A 15,361-nucleotide genomic window follows, 5' to 3' on the forward strand; every position below is an offset into this window, starting at 1 on the left:
ACCATGCCTCAGTTTTTTGAGTTGTAGAATGGGGATAATAATATACTTGCTTTACTTATTTAAAAGGGTGTTTGTCACAAATATGATAATGTATGTGACAGTTATATGAAAAGTATATATAGTTTTTAACAAGTAAAATATCGATTTTGATGTTCTATAAGACTAAGCAAATAATAGTAAAAAGCAAGGGCTGAAAATACAAACATATCATAGTACTAATTATTGTAGCGATAGGTCCAAAATTTATTCCTGACTTTAAAATAAAAAAAAATTACTTATTAAATTTTCCTTGGGATATGTTATATTATACCAATTTAACTGTTAAACTCAATTTAGCAAACATTTATTAATTGTCTATGATAATTGTAACATTTATATAGTGCTGTAAAGTTTGCATAGTGCTTTATGTAGGTTATTTTATTTGATCCTCACAGCAGCACTCTGAAGAAGGTGCTGTTATTATTCTCATTAAATAGTTGAGGAAACTGAGGATAAGAGAGGTTAAATGACTTCCCTAGGTAATGTAACTTGTAAGTATATGAGGCAGGATTTGAACTCAGGTTTTCTTGACTCTCAAGTCCAACAGTATATCTACCATGCCTTCTAGTTTGTAATATGCAAGGCATTGGTAGTAGATTCTATAGATACCAAATCAGGAGTGAAATAATTTTTGCCTTCATTCTAGTAGAATATATCATATCCACAATTAAGTGCAAAATATACAAAATAATTTCAAGAGTTCTCAAAACTGATGTGATTAAGAAAGGAAGCATCTGAATTGCGTTTTCAAGGAAGTTTGGTATGCTTTGAGGTAGGAGTGAGGAAGAATTCATTCTAGTCATGGGGAACAGCCTGTGGAAAAATATGGAGTCAGGAGATGGAATGATGTGCATGTTGAATGGAAAATAGGCCTGTTTGACTAGACTGTAGAGTGCTTGAAGGAGAAGAATAGAAATAGGACAGGAAAGTTATGTGGAAGCTCTATTGTAGAGGGTTCCAAGTTGTAGGTGAGGATTTTGTGTGTTCTCTTATAGCCAATAGAATATAATTAAATGTTTTTGAGTAGGGGAGGTAATGGTCGGATATGTTTTAGGACTATCACTTTGGCAGCTATATGGAGTATGGCTAACGGAAGGGAGAGACTGGAGGTATGGAGACTGATTGGGAAGCTGTTGCAGTAGTTCAGGCAAAAGGTGATAAAGTGTTGAATTATGTAAGAGGCTGTGTGAATAGAGAAGACAAGTGAAAGAGATATTGTAAAGGTAGAATTGTTAAAACTTGATAATTGATTAGCTTTGAGGATTAGGAAACAGGAAGAGTCAAGTATGTCACTAGTGTTTTTTGAACCTGCGGAACTGGAAGGCTAATGATGTCACCAACAGAAGTGGTATAGTTTAGAAATGGGATTTGTTTTGGTGGAGTGGTGGTGGTATGAATTCTTTTTTTTTGGATATACTGAATTTGAAATGCCTGTAAGACATCCAGATAGAAGATGGACATGAAGCAGTTGGTAATATGGGATGAGTTAGGGAGGGGATTAGGGCTGGAGCAAAATCTAATTTGACATCATATTCATGAGATAATCAATTTGATTTTTAGTTTTTTGAGAGAGAATTAAATGCATGGGTAGACAATTATTTGGAAAAGTTTAGGAAATTAATCATTAACTGCACAGAATTATTTCTTGTACTACATATGGAATTAGTTTTTTGCATCACAGTTTAGAAATTCTTTGAAATCCTAATAAAAATGACAGCTAATTTTCTTCCATTGCCTTAGCAGAAATCTTTATTACATTGCAGTTAGTAGTGAATGTTATTCACAGACCGTCTTGATCCATTAATATTTTCTGTGATTTTTTTTGGGTGGTATGTAATTTCCCCTCTGTTATTAAATTGTTTTTAGTATACTCGAAATAATTGATGAGAATCACTTGTTTTTTTTCCCCTCTTGCTTCTTTCTTCTAATATTAAAGAACTGGAAATAAATTTTGATCATCTCACTAAAAAACATTTAGTCACTGTTGTTTCTGATCATGGGATTAACACACTCTATTGAGAATAGGGCATGTGATCACTAAATTATATAACACTAATACCTAAGAAATAGTATTATTTATATGATGATGGAATTGGTTTGAAAATGTTTATTACTAATGGATTTACATTAGTAAAAATAGGCTAGCATTTATGTAGTGCTTTAAGGTTTGCAAAGACCTTTACATATTAAGTCATTTGATATTTGATAAATTTCTGTGCTGCCATGCGTTCAAACTGTATTTCAGAGAGTGCATCTCTGGTGGTCTGGTCATGTTGTTTGAATGTAAAGTATGTGTTTGCCAAAAAGATTATTTTATGGAGAACTCACACAGGCAAGCATTCACATGATGGTCAGAAGCAATACAAGGATACTCTCAAGGTCTCTCTTAAGAACTTTGGAATTGATTTTGTGACATGGGAGACTCTGGCACAGGAATGCTCAGCATGGCATGCCCACATGAGAGAAGGTACATTGCTCTGTGAACAAAGCAGAATTGAAGTAGCTCAAAAGAAACATGAGATGTGTAAATTTAGAGAATCCACCCCAAATGTTTCACATGTGCCCAACCTGTGGTAGAACATTTTGAGCTCATATTGGTCTGATCACCCACAGTCAGACATGTGGTAATTTGACTGTAGCATAAGTGATATCATTTTGGTCCTCTTCAAGAATGAAGGACAACAACTAATTTCCATAACTTTTAAATTTTTAAAAAGTAATAATTTTTTTCCTTAGAGTCTCTGTAGTTTGTATTCATATATTGTTGGTTACTTATACCTTTGTTAAATCCTAAGCCTAATGTCTCCTCATGACCCTGGGTTTTCTAGGGCTGTGTCAGTGAAACACAAACTCTGATAGGTCCTATGGGCCTGATGATGGAAATGTGTCTGTCAGAGAGTCAGCTGTGTCCATATGTCTATGTTCATAGACATTTATCACTGGAAGTTGGAGACTGAATTGTTGGGTTTGTTTTTTCCTCTTGCCATGTTTTTTCCTCTTGTCCTCATGACAACTCATGAAACCTCTAAAGATATGGAGGAATTGAAGTCTGTATCAGTTGAGGGAGTTTATATACCAGGAATTTTCCATGCTGGTGAAATCACAAGTCTGTACCTTCTGGTCACCCCACATAAAACAGGGTGTAAATGAGCTTGAAACTAGAAAATTCTTCAAATGATTCTCCCCAAAACCCAAGGTAACATTTTTATGTAAATAGTTTATATTGCTTTTTTTATGCACTTAAGGGCTTATTTATTTCACTGTACCAACACATAATGAGCAGTAAGACTAGCTTGAGGTGTTGTTAGAGATCATCTAATCTAGTGGTTCTTAACCTGGCATGTACGAGTTTATTTTAAAAATATTTTGATCATTGTCCATACTTCAGTTTTAATATAATTGGCCTCCTTTGCAGCCCTGTGTATTTTTTTTTTTGCATTTAAAAACATTGTTCTGAGAAGGGGGCCATAAATTTTATCAAGTTGCAAAAGGGATCCATGACATAAGAAAGGTTAAGAATACCTAGATTTAGTCATTCAGTGGAATCTGGGTTCAAGTTCTGATTTTAATGGTTGCTACCTTTGTCACCTTGAATAATTCACTTAACCTTTCTTGATTTCAGTTTCTTTATTTGCAAAATAAGAGGGTTGGACTAGATGCCCTTTGAGGTCCCTTCATTCTCTAAAGCTATGATCCACAATTCTTTTTGATTCGGTATTTCTGCTTCACAGATGAGAAAAGTTAGCCCTTCCCCATTTTTGACCCCAACCAATTTAAATCTGTATTGTTCTCTTCTTTCTGGTCCGTTTTCATCTTAAACTGTTGAAGATCTTGCCATCTTCTTTGACAGATTATTCTCTTTGTTATCTCCCTCTGTCACTTATCTTCCATCTTTTCATGTCTGTTCACTGCTTCCTAAGCTGTCTCCTGCCCAGGTCTCCATCATCCTCAAAATGCCTTCTTTTGATCTGTCCACCCCCACTGCTTCTTGTTTTATATCTTTCCCTCTTATTATGACTAAACTTGTTGAGAAGGCTATCAGCAATAGTCACCTTGACTTCCCTTCTCTCTCTCTTAACTCTCTACAATCTGGCTTTTGACTTCAGCTGAAGCTGTTCTCCGTATTTACCAATGATCTCTTAATTTCCAGATTTAATGGCATTTTTTAAATCTTAATCCTTCTTGACCTGTCTGCAATCTTTGGTATTGTTGAATACTCTCTTCTCTTTGATACTGTTATCTCTCTAAGATACTAGGATATTGCTCTGTCTTCGCTCTTTTTCTACTCTTCTGACTTCTCCATCTTAGTATTTTAATTTTTTTTTTTATAGAGATAAGTGATTCATTTTTCAAGGCATGTTACTGCAGAAATAAGTTGGCCCTAGAGGTTCTCAGTAGCACAAAGGGCCCTGAACCCTAGTTCCCATATGGATAATATACATTTGGATGGAGTGAGAAATAACATGTAAAGATTAAAGCTACTTTATTTTTTTATTTTTAAAAAAATATTTATTTTTAGTTTTCAACATTCATTTCCACAAGATTTTGAGTTCCAAATTTTCTCCCCATCTCTCCCCTTTGACCCGCCCCAATATGGCATGCGTTCTCTTTACCCTTCCCCCAGTCTGCCCTCCCTTTTATCACACACCCTTCTTATCCCCTTTCCCCTTACTTTCTTGTAGGGCAATATAGATATCTATACCCCATTGCGTATACATTATTTGTCAGTGGCATATAAAAACAATTTTTTTTAACATTTGTTTTTAAGACTCTAAGTTACAAATTATCTTCCTCTTCCGTCCCCACCCACCTTCATTGAGAAGGCAAGCAATTCAATATAGGTTGTACATGTGTAGTTATGCAAAGCAATTCCATAATAGTCATGTTGTGAAAGACTATATTTCCCTCCCTCCTATCTCATCCCCCACTTATTCTATTTTCTCCTTTGACCTTGTCCCTTTTCAAAAATGTTTGCTTCTGACTACCTCCTTCCTCAATTTCCCCTCCCCTTTATCATCCCTCCCCTTATCCCCCTTATCTTACCCTTACTTTCCTGTAGGCTAAGGTACCCAATTGAGTGTGTGTTATTTCTTTCTTAAGCCAAATCTGATGAGAGTAAGGTTTACTTATTCCCTTTCACCTCCCCGTTCTTCCCCTCCATTGGTAAATGTTTTTCTTGCCTCTTTTATGTGGGATAATTTACCCCATTCGATCTCTGCCTTTCTCCTATTCCCAATACATTCCTCTCTCACCCCTTAATTTTGTTTTTTAGATATCATCCCTTCATTTTCAGCTCATCCTATGCCTGCCATCTGTCTGTGTATGTATGTATTTATCTCTCTCCTCCAACTACCTTAATACTGAGAAAGGTCTCATGAGTTACAAATATCATCTTTCCATCTAGGAATGTAGACAGTTCAACTTTAATAAGTCCTTTATGATTTCTATTTGCTGTTTACCTTTTCATGCTCCTCTTGATTCTTGTATCTAAAAGCCAAATTTTCTATTCAACTTTGGTTGTTTCATCAAGAATGCTTGAAAGTTCTCTATTTCATTGAAATTTCATTTTTTCTCCTGATTATACTCAGTTTTTCTGGGTAGGTGATTCTTGGTTTTAATCCTAGCTCCTCTGACCTGCATAATATCATATTCCAAGCTCTCTGATCCCTTAGTGTGGAGGCTATTAGATCTTGTGTTATCCCGATTGTATTTCCGCAATACTTGAATTGCTTCTTTCTAGGCTGCTTGCAGTATTTTCTCCTTGACCTGGGAACTCTGGAATTTGTCTGTAATATTCCTAAGAGTTTTCCTTTTAGGATCTCTTTCCAGAGGCGATTGGTAGGTTATTTCTATTTCCGTTTTACCCTCTGGTTCTAGAATATCAGGTCACTTTTCCTGGATAATTTCTTGGAAGATGATGTCTAGGCTCTTTTTTTGATCATGACTCTCAGGTGGTCCAATAATTTTAAAATTATCTTTCCTGGATCCATTTTCCAGATCAGTGGTTTTTCCAGTGAGATATTTCACATTGTTTTCTATGTTTTCATTCTTTTGGTTCTGTTTTATGATTTCTTGATTTCACATAAAGTCATTAGCTTCCATTTGCTCCATTCTAATTTTTAAAGAATTATTTTCTTCAGTGAACTTTTGGATCTCCTTTTTCCATTTGGCCATTCTTGCTTTTTAAGGCATTCTGCTCCTCATTGGCCTTTTGAATCTCTTTTGCCATTTGGGTTAGTCTGTTTTTAAGGTGTTATTTTCTTCAGCATTTTTTTGGGTTTACTTTATAGCAAGTAGTTGATTTGTCTTTCATGATTTTCCTGTATCATTCTCATTTCTCTTCTCAATTTTTGCTCTACTTCTCTCACCTGATTTTCAAAATCCTTTTTGAGCTCTTCCGTGGCCTGAGACCAATTTATATTTTTCGTGGAGTCTTTTGATGTAGGAACTTTGATTCTGTTGACCTCTTCTGGTATGTTTTGATCTTCATCATCAAAGTAAGATTCTGTATTCTGAGGTTTTTTACACTGTTTGCTTATGTTCCCAGCCAGATACTTGACTTTCTCTTTGCCAAGGTAGGATTCTGTTTGCAGAGGGGATGGGTGTGGGTGTGAGTGTACTGCCCCAGGCTTCAAGGGTTTTGTGTCATTTGCTTGATTCCCCCTTTGTCTTTGGGCCAGGAACTCTGGTAGCAGCCCTCCCTCAGCTGCTATCAGTGGTCTCGCCCTCTTCCTCCTCTGCCTTGGGGCTAGACCCCAGGCAGACTAGGTCTCACAGAGTTTTCCCACTGACCTTGTATACTGTCTTTAGCGTTTGTGTGTTGAGAAGCCTGGAAATGGTCACAGCTGCCCATGATTCAGTCCCCTGAGGCCTGCTGCAGCCCCTCTGTTTGAGCATAGCCCATGCTAGACTACACTTTGCCCCATTCCCAGCCTGAGTGTGATAAATGCTTCATACTGACCTTCCAGACTGTCTTGGACTGAAGACTTGTTTCACTCTGTCATTTTGTGGGTTCTGCAGCTCTAGAATTTGTTTAGAGTAATTTTTTACAGGTGTTTAGAGGGGTTTGGGGGGAGAGCTCTGTCAAGTCACTGCTTTTACTCTGCCAATTTGGCTCCCCTTCCCCCCTTATCTTAGTCTGCTTATCTGGATCTTTTTCCAGGTCACGCCCACTAATTGTGGTTGTCCCAGAGGGCTCCATTCTAGCTCCTATTCTTTTCTCTCTGTATACCATTTCACTCACCAACTCCCATAGATTCAGCTGTCACCTCTATTCTGAGGTTTCCCGATCTGTATGTCTAGCTCCACTCTATTCTTTATAGAATCAAATACAAACTCCTCTAATTGGTATTTAAAGCTTTTCACAACCTGGCTCCAATTTAGCTTTTCAAGCTATTATATAGAAATTTTTGGTCCACCCAAACTGTCCTTTTTAAAAAATAATATTTTAATTTTTTCCCCATTTACATGTTAAAACAGTTTTTTACATAAAAGTTTTGAGTTCCAAATTCTCTGCCTCCCTCCTACCTTTCCCAGTGTTCTCTGTATCTTTTTTGGTCCTAAATCTTCCCATATCCATAGATCTTACAGGTAAGGTATTCCATGCTCTCCTAATTTGCTTATGGTATCACCCTTTATGTATAAATCATATATCCATTTTAACCTCATCTAGGTAAAAACTGTCCATCTTGTTGCTTATTTGACATGTTTCCTCTCTGTTTACCTTTGCATAGTCTATTTCCCAAGCTTGGAAAACACTACCACTTCACTCTTGCCTTTTAGAATCCCTAGTTTCCTTCTGAGCTTTGAATTAAATTTTTCTTTCTTAATTCTCTCAGGTGCTAATGCTTATAGTCCTGTTTTCCTCTCCTCTTTCTATTATCTCTCCCCTTTTTAAAAAATTTATCTTTATAATGTTGACTTTGTCTGTAGAATATAAGCTCTTTAAAGTCAGGGAAATTTTTTGTTTGTTCTTTGTGCTTTGTATTTCTAGAGTGTAGTATGGTGTTAGGCATATAGTATGTGTTTAATAAATGCTTATTGATTAATTGATGTGTTATTATTGAAGTTCAACTCATCTTTCAATACCCAACCCAAATATGATTTCTTCCATGAATCTTTTATTTATTTTCCCCACTGAATAGGATAAATTAATTTTCCTACTGATTTCCCAATTTTCCCCCATTTGAACTCCTATAGCATTTTATTTTCTTCTCTTTTGTCCCACGGATGCCTTTTTTCCTGTCTTATATTTGCTACTATATTGTAAGCATCTTGAAGCTGGGGACTAGGTCATATACATACTCACTTTCCCCAAAATTTAGCATCCTGTGTTGCATTTATTAAATTCTTAGTTTGTTGAATTGGATTGAACTCTAAAAACAACCGACACAAATATAGTGCTTTAAGATTTTCACTGTACTTTACCTACATTATCTCATTTGTTTCTCACAAATGGTGAGGTAGTAGGTACTGTGGATAATACTATGTTAAAATATTCTAATGTTCCAGTAGATTTGTGATCTAGTCAGTGGGGTTAATTCTCTGCAGCAGTGAAGGTTGGAACTCATTCTGTGTAGCTGTTATCCATGTGCTCTTAAAAGTTCATCATAAAAAGTTTACTATAAGTTCCAATAGTGAGCTTAGATATGGAAGCTTTTCTTACATTCTTTTGACATTTCAAATATTACAGTATGTATATTTAAAGTTCTAATTTGCTAGGAGTTCTCAGCTAACTGTCTTTTTGGAAATACAGAATATAGATGTAATAATTTAAACCACATTAAAATACAGTTTCAAATTTAATTTTTTTTTGTTTGTCCTCTAGTTTCAGTGGTAGAAGATGGTGGATTAAGCTGGCTTAAAAAGTCCTACCAAAGAATGAAAGAACAAGCTGAGAAACAAAATAGAAATTTTGAGGATGTTGTAGCAGAAAGATATGGGGTAAGTATCTCTTTTTTGAGAAAATTCTTTTTTGAAAATTGAAGGAAATTAACTAAAGCCTTTTACTTTTGTCACTGTTGTCTGCCATGAAGACTTTTGATTGAAACTTTATTTTAAATCTGCAATTCACTTGCTGGTAAAGACATTTGTACTCAGCATTGTTACCATATAATATGAGTTCATGGTATAGTTACCATAAACCTTAGAGACAAATATGCTCAAATTATTTCAAAGTTTAACTTTATAACATTTTAAAGATACATGTTTCTTTTTTTTTTGTAGTCAATGGAGACATTTCAATTGAGATTAGAAGAAGCTAAAAAAGCAGCATCAAAAAGTGACAACTGTGGAAGAGAACGGTGGAGAAAATCAAGATACTCAGATAATGAGCAGAGTGGTCAAGAAAGCAAGAAACAAAACACGGAGAAACATGTTATAGGTGATAGCAATAGGGACACTTGTAGTGAATTTTCAAGTGGCAGTTATAACAAAGTAAATATGACAAGTGATCAAGTATCTAGTACAGATAAATCTAGAGGAAATGAGAGAGACAATAGGTCACGATTTATAGAACCAGATAGAAGTGAATCATATCAACTGAGAAAAGATTATGATTCAAGGAGAAAACAAGATTTTTCTTTACTTGGACATATCAAACATAAATTCTTGAAACCTTCTGAAGATGATGAGTTATCATTTCCTAGTAGAGATTCTGAACCACCTAGCTCCTCAACATTATTAGGTCAAAACTCTTTGAATCATAGTTTCCTAAAACCTGATGAAAGCACTGAACAAATTTCATTCTCATGGAGCCATGAGAAAAGAGGAGAAGAGAAACAAAATTTAGATCGAAAGTCATTTATACCCACCAGAAGTACTGCTGATATTCAAGAAATTTCAAAGACCATGAAAGAAAAATCACAGGAGGAAAATCCAAGTCCTTTCCTTGAGAAAAGAGAATTTCTACAGGAAACTAAGACTTCATTATCTGGGTATTTTGTAGTTTGTTTTTCATTTTGATTGCTTATTGAAGGCCCATGAAACCCAGTAATGCATTGGGTCTTTGAAGTACCTGTTAACAGATGGGTTATATGTCCTTAAATTTCCTATAGTATAAAAGAGGAGATAAGTTATACAAATATATAACTGATATAAATCTATGCTTATAAATAATTATTAGACTGCATTAAGATAAAAGCATTGGATTTATGAATTATGTTGAATATCAGAGCTGTACAATTAATGAAATTAAATGAACAGTAATCATATAAGCCTACTATTGCTGTTGTGATCTCAGGTAATTAAATTAAGTTCTGGTCTTGTAATTTTATAACCAATCCTGGATATTAAAAGAAATGTCATGGTTGATTGATCATTGGACTTACTAAGTATAAGTAAATGGATTACCTCAGTGGTGTGAAACTCAAATAGAAATGGGGGCCACTAATTCATACATGGGAAACTAGATGGTACAGTGGACAGAGTGCTAGGCTTGGAGCCAGGAGATCTCATCTTTCTGAGTTTAAAGCTGGCTTCAGATGCTTACTATCTGTGTGACCCTGGACAAGTCACTTAACCTTGTTTGTCTCAGTTTCCTCATCTGTAAATGAGCTTGAGAAGGAAATGGCAAACCATTTCATTATCTTTGCCAAGAAAACCCCAAATTGGGGTCATGAAGAATTGGGCATAAATGAACAGCAACAGTCCATACATAAGGATTCCTGTGAACAGCATATTGACTTAGTTTAAAAACGTTATATTAAGTATGTTTTAGTGTATTTTTATTTTGTTAAAGATTTCCAAATTAATTTTAATCTAGTGCTAGCTGAACTGGGGACTACTGAGTGAATTTAGACTTCGTGTTTGACACTTCTGGTTTACAATTTTAGGTGGAGGCCAATAGGAAAAAGTTTTCCATAGTCTTCATAGATAAGATTGAGAAATGTGAGCTTAATGATATGTGAAAGTTAAACTGCCATACTCAAAGACTGCTAATTGATGGATTGATGTAAAGATAAACCTTAGAGGGAATGCTTCATTGGCCTGCTGTAGGGTTCTGTTGTCAGCCTTGAGCTTTTCAGCACTTTTATTAGCAAATTGGATGAAGATAGAGATGGTGAAGTTATCAGATTTATAGATGATTTATGTCATTTCCTAGGAAGGTGATAGTTAATACTTGGAAGTACAGAATTAGGGTCCAAAAGGAGCTTGACAGATTTTGATGGTGGGATTTCCTTCATTGTAAATTTTGTTAATTTAATGTGTTTAATTGAATCTCTTTTAAGTTTTATCAATGACCTGTTATTAGTAGTTTAGATTTCTAGCATATGACATTCTCAGTTGGTTACATTAAGATGAACTTTATTTTTTTATTTCCAAATTCATTTTATTAGACTAGATGCAGGAAGCCTGTTCTGACCCCACTTAATGCTAGTGCCTCCCCTCTCTGATTTTTTCCAATTTATCCTGTATTATATCTTTTTTGTATGTAGTGGTTTGTATGTTTTCTCCTTCATTGGATTGTTAGCAACTTGAGGGTAGGAATTTTTTTTTTTTGTTTTTTGCTTTAATTTGTATCCCCAGAGCTTAGCGAAAAGCACGGCACATAGTAAGTGCTTAATAAATGCTTGTTGAGTTGACACTTTTGATGGTTAATAAGTTTCTTTAGTTCCAACAGTTTTGACTTGAGTATATTAGAGTAAATGATATTTAGTCTGCAAACCTGAAAGCTCTAGTTCGGAGCCTCAGAATAGATGTAAAATATTTTTTAACAAGAGCAACTTAGAGTCATGAGAGCCAGAATTTCACAGTTGTCAGTATCATTTTCTGAAGTGAAATTTGGTAAGATAAGAAAAGACTGATTAGTATTATGAAGTTGATTATGTTAAAATGAGGAAGGATAATAAGTATGAAGGGGACTCTGAGAAAAAAGGAGAAGTGGTGTGTTAATAATGGGAAGACAGAGCAGTGAGGACTTGTGGAATATTGAATGTGTGGAACACAAAGTTTGTGTCTTATGTGCTGGCAGCATCCTGGTCTAATTTGAATATCATCATTTGGTCCCAACATTAGATTATTACTTTCCTTGCTAATATTGTTCAAACTCAATATTTCCCTCACCTCTTTTGGCTGCTGTGTGTTTTAAACAACTGAAATTTTTTCTTTTACCAGTGGGTACTATGATTTTGAATTCTGAATTTACTATCCCTGGAAATTTATTTGTTCTTTTCTTTTTGCTTTCTGTAGTAGTGGGATGTGCAGGCAGATATTCATCAGGTAATATTAAATATGAATAAGCTCTTTAGGAAGTTTCAAACAGAATATTATATGGTGATGGAAAATAAAAATATCCCTACATTTTAAGTAAGCTTGTACAGAATTTAGAATGTATGTACTTGATACCATTGGGTAATAATTCAATTTACATGATATAAAACCTTACTTTTAAAAGGAACCTTTAGATGGGACTATATCATTGTTCTAGCAGCACCTACTTGCAGACTGTGCAGTGTTGTAGTCTAAAAAGAGGAAAGAGAAGGCAAAGATTTGGTATCTTTGGATATAAAATCTTAGAATCTCCAAGCATGGAAGAAAACTTTACTTGACGTCCTGTGAGGCCTTGAAAAAAGGCAATCTTGCATTTGGGAAATGATTACAAACCTTAGAGGTGTCATAAAGTAGGTCCAGTAGAGATAATGCTGATGGTTTGCTGCCAAATTGAGAATATTCTTGGGGTTGAGGCTCATTTGAACCCCTATTAAAAGTTGAACCTCTTCTTAAAAGTTTTGAATTACATCACTTACAGGTTTTTTTTTTCTCTTAAAGCAGCAATTTTATAGTACAAGTTAGTGGGACAGTAAGCTTTGTTTTATAGGTATTCGTATAGAAGACTATTCTAGGAAATCAGAAATATCTGTGTATTTTTTCTTTTCTGGCTTAATTTTGGTTGTCATGGTGATAAATGTGTCCTTCAAAGCATCTGTTTATTGTTACAAAAACTTAAAAAAATTGAATCTGTCCAGTGCTTTTGTCCTGAATGACAGTGTCTATGCTTTGGTGATAACCTGGTAAAGCAGCATATTTTTTCATTTATCATATACTTAGAATTCATTTTGCTTCACTATATTTGACATTTAATCACTGTCATGTTATTTGGTGTATATGTACTTGCTAATTCTAAAATTAGATACTGCAAGAGATGTTTAGATTTTTTCACTTATCATATCATTTATAATCTTTGCATTCCAAAACTGGGCAGATGTGTCTATTTAAGATATTGACACACATATTTCACATCTTTAAAAGTCAGGAAAATTTTGACTATCAATTTCATGCAATCACCTTAACTTCACTTTAGCTACAGGTTAATATGATAGTATTTGTGTATATTTGTATATGTTCTCTGTCTTAGATTATACATTTGTAAATGAATGTAACATGTCTCTCCTGGCTAGATTCTAAGCTCCTTGAAGGCAAGAGATGTTTCAATTCTGCCTTTGTATTCTCCAAGCACTTACCTCAGTGTTTAGCATATAGTAGGTGCTTTCTCATATTCTTCATGATTGTTGACTGATTATTATTCTCTTCAAATCTTCCTCCTTAGCTCTTTCTCACATCAATTTTCCTTTAGTTGTTTCTATCCTATCTTGTACTTGTTCATATGACTTTTTGAACCCAAGTGCAGTACTATTATATTACTTCTTAATAACTGCAACCTTTTGTTTCAGTTTGTTGATTTGGAGTTGAGTTCCTAGCTTTGAATCTTGACTCAGGAGTGTACTACTTATATTGCCTGGTAGCAATTAAATTTTGACCCATCTTTAAAATGAGGGGTTGGACTAGATGATCTCAAAGTCCTGGGATAGGTCAAGTAGCCAGAAGAACAGAAAAATCTATCAGACAATTCAAAGAAAAGCATGAGTGAAGCAGAGTCCTGCCTCATGTGCATGGGGAAGGAATAGAATTTATTTATTTATTCTTAAGATCTATTTATTTATTTTTAGTTTGCAACATTCAGTTCCACAAGCTTTTGAGTTCCAAAATTTTTCCCCCTCCCTCTCATACTCTTTACCTCCTTCCTCAAGATGGCATGCAATCTGATATAAGCTCTCTCTATATATACATTCACATTAAACATATTTTCACATTAGTCACATTGCAAATAAGAATTAACCAATGGAATGGACTGTGAGAAAGAAGAAATAAAACAAAAGAGAGAGAGAGAGAGCAAATAGCATGCTTCAATTTGCGTTCAGATTCCGTAATTCTTTCTCTAGACATGTAAAGCATTTTTTATCATGAGTCTTTTGGAGTTGTCTTAGGACCTTGCATTGCCGAGAAGAGCCAGGTCTATTAAAGTTAATCATTGCACAGTGTGACTGTAACTGTGTACAATGTTCTCCTGGTTCTGCTCCCCTCACTCAGCATCAGTTCATATCAGTCAGAAAGAATAGAATTTAAAAGGCACGATCTAGAACAGGCATATAATCCATATTGAATCGTGCTTACTTAGTATGGGGTATGTATATGATTACTTAACAAATATTGATAATAATAATCTCCAAAGAATGTAAGAGAAAGTTTTCAGTGTCAATATTTTGGGAAGTTAATAGAATTGGAATGAGATTGCAGATTGAGTAATAGCTTGTTTTTTAGAAATCCAAAATTTTCATCATGGGAGAGAAAGTTGCAAATATTTTGGTAAGTTAATAGAATTGGAATGAGATTGCAAATTGAGTAATAGCTTGTTTTTTAGAAAGCCAAAATTTTCCTCATGGAATCCTGATTTTGCATATGCTGAAATTCAAATGAATTGCATTTAAAATAGAACAAGAATGATGTGTACATCAGAATATAATTTGACAACAAGCCCAATATAATATTTTCCAGCCAAAGAAATGCAGATAAAGGATGCAGACAGTAATACCAACCTATAGAGGCATGTAAAAAAATAATAAAATAACTGCTTACACTAATGCAGTACCCTTACTGTTTATTTTAGTTGTTTTTCAGAATATAGATTGAGGAAATATGAGAAGAGGAAGAGGCTCTTCCTGAATTTATTTGACTGAAAATATTTTCGTTTTATATTAAGCACTTTGTCTTAAATAGAAAGAGATGGTTAGAGAAATTTCTGTAGAGATCATTGCCAAAATTATCTTGGCTGAAAAGTTATTATTTAAAATAAACTTCTCTTTCACACTCCTAAAAATATTTCCTCTTTTAAAAAAATAATTTCCTTATTATAATAGCAGTCCCAAGTTTTAATTTATCAAGTATTTTGAATATTATTATTCAAGAGATCTTATATCCACACGTGTGTAGTGACATTCTCTACTTATATCCTTAGAATAATGATGGAAAACTGTGGGCTTTATAT

General features: G+C 34.5%; 1 protein-coding gene across 2 annotated transcripts in view; it reads left to right on the plus strand.

Annotated features, from left to right (window-relative positions):
* Positions 1-15,361, plus strand: part of CWF19L2 (CWF19 like cell cycle control factor 2) — a 127,349-nt gene that overhangs the window by 40,542 nt on the left and 71,446 nt on the right. For both annotated transcript variants that reach the window (XM_072611210.1, XM_072611209.1), the window contains exons 7-8: positions 8,867-8,982; positions 9,265-9,974. In XM_072611210.1, the coding sequence (XP_072467311.1) occupies positions 8,867-8,982; positions 9,265-9,974 (826 nt within the window). The remainder of the gene's footprint in view (positions 1-8,866; positions 8,983-9,264; positions 9,975-15,361) is intronic.

This window comes from Notamacropus eugenii, chromosome 5 (assembly GCF_028372415.1).
Source record: "Notamacropus eugenii isolate mMacEug1 chromosome 5, mMacEug1.pri_v2, whole genome shotgun sequence".
In the NCBI taxonomy this organism is placed as follows: domain Eukaryota; kingdom Metazoa; phylum Chordata; class Mammalia; order Diprotodontia; family Macropodidae; genus Notamacropus; species Notamacropus eugenii.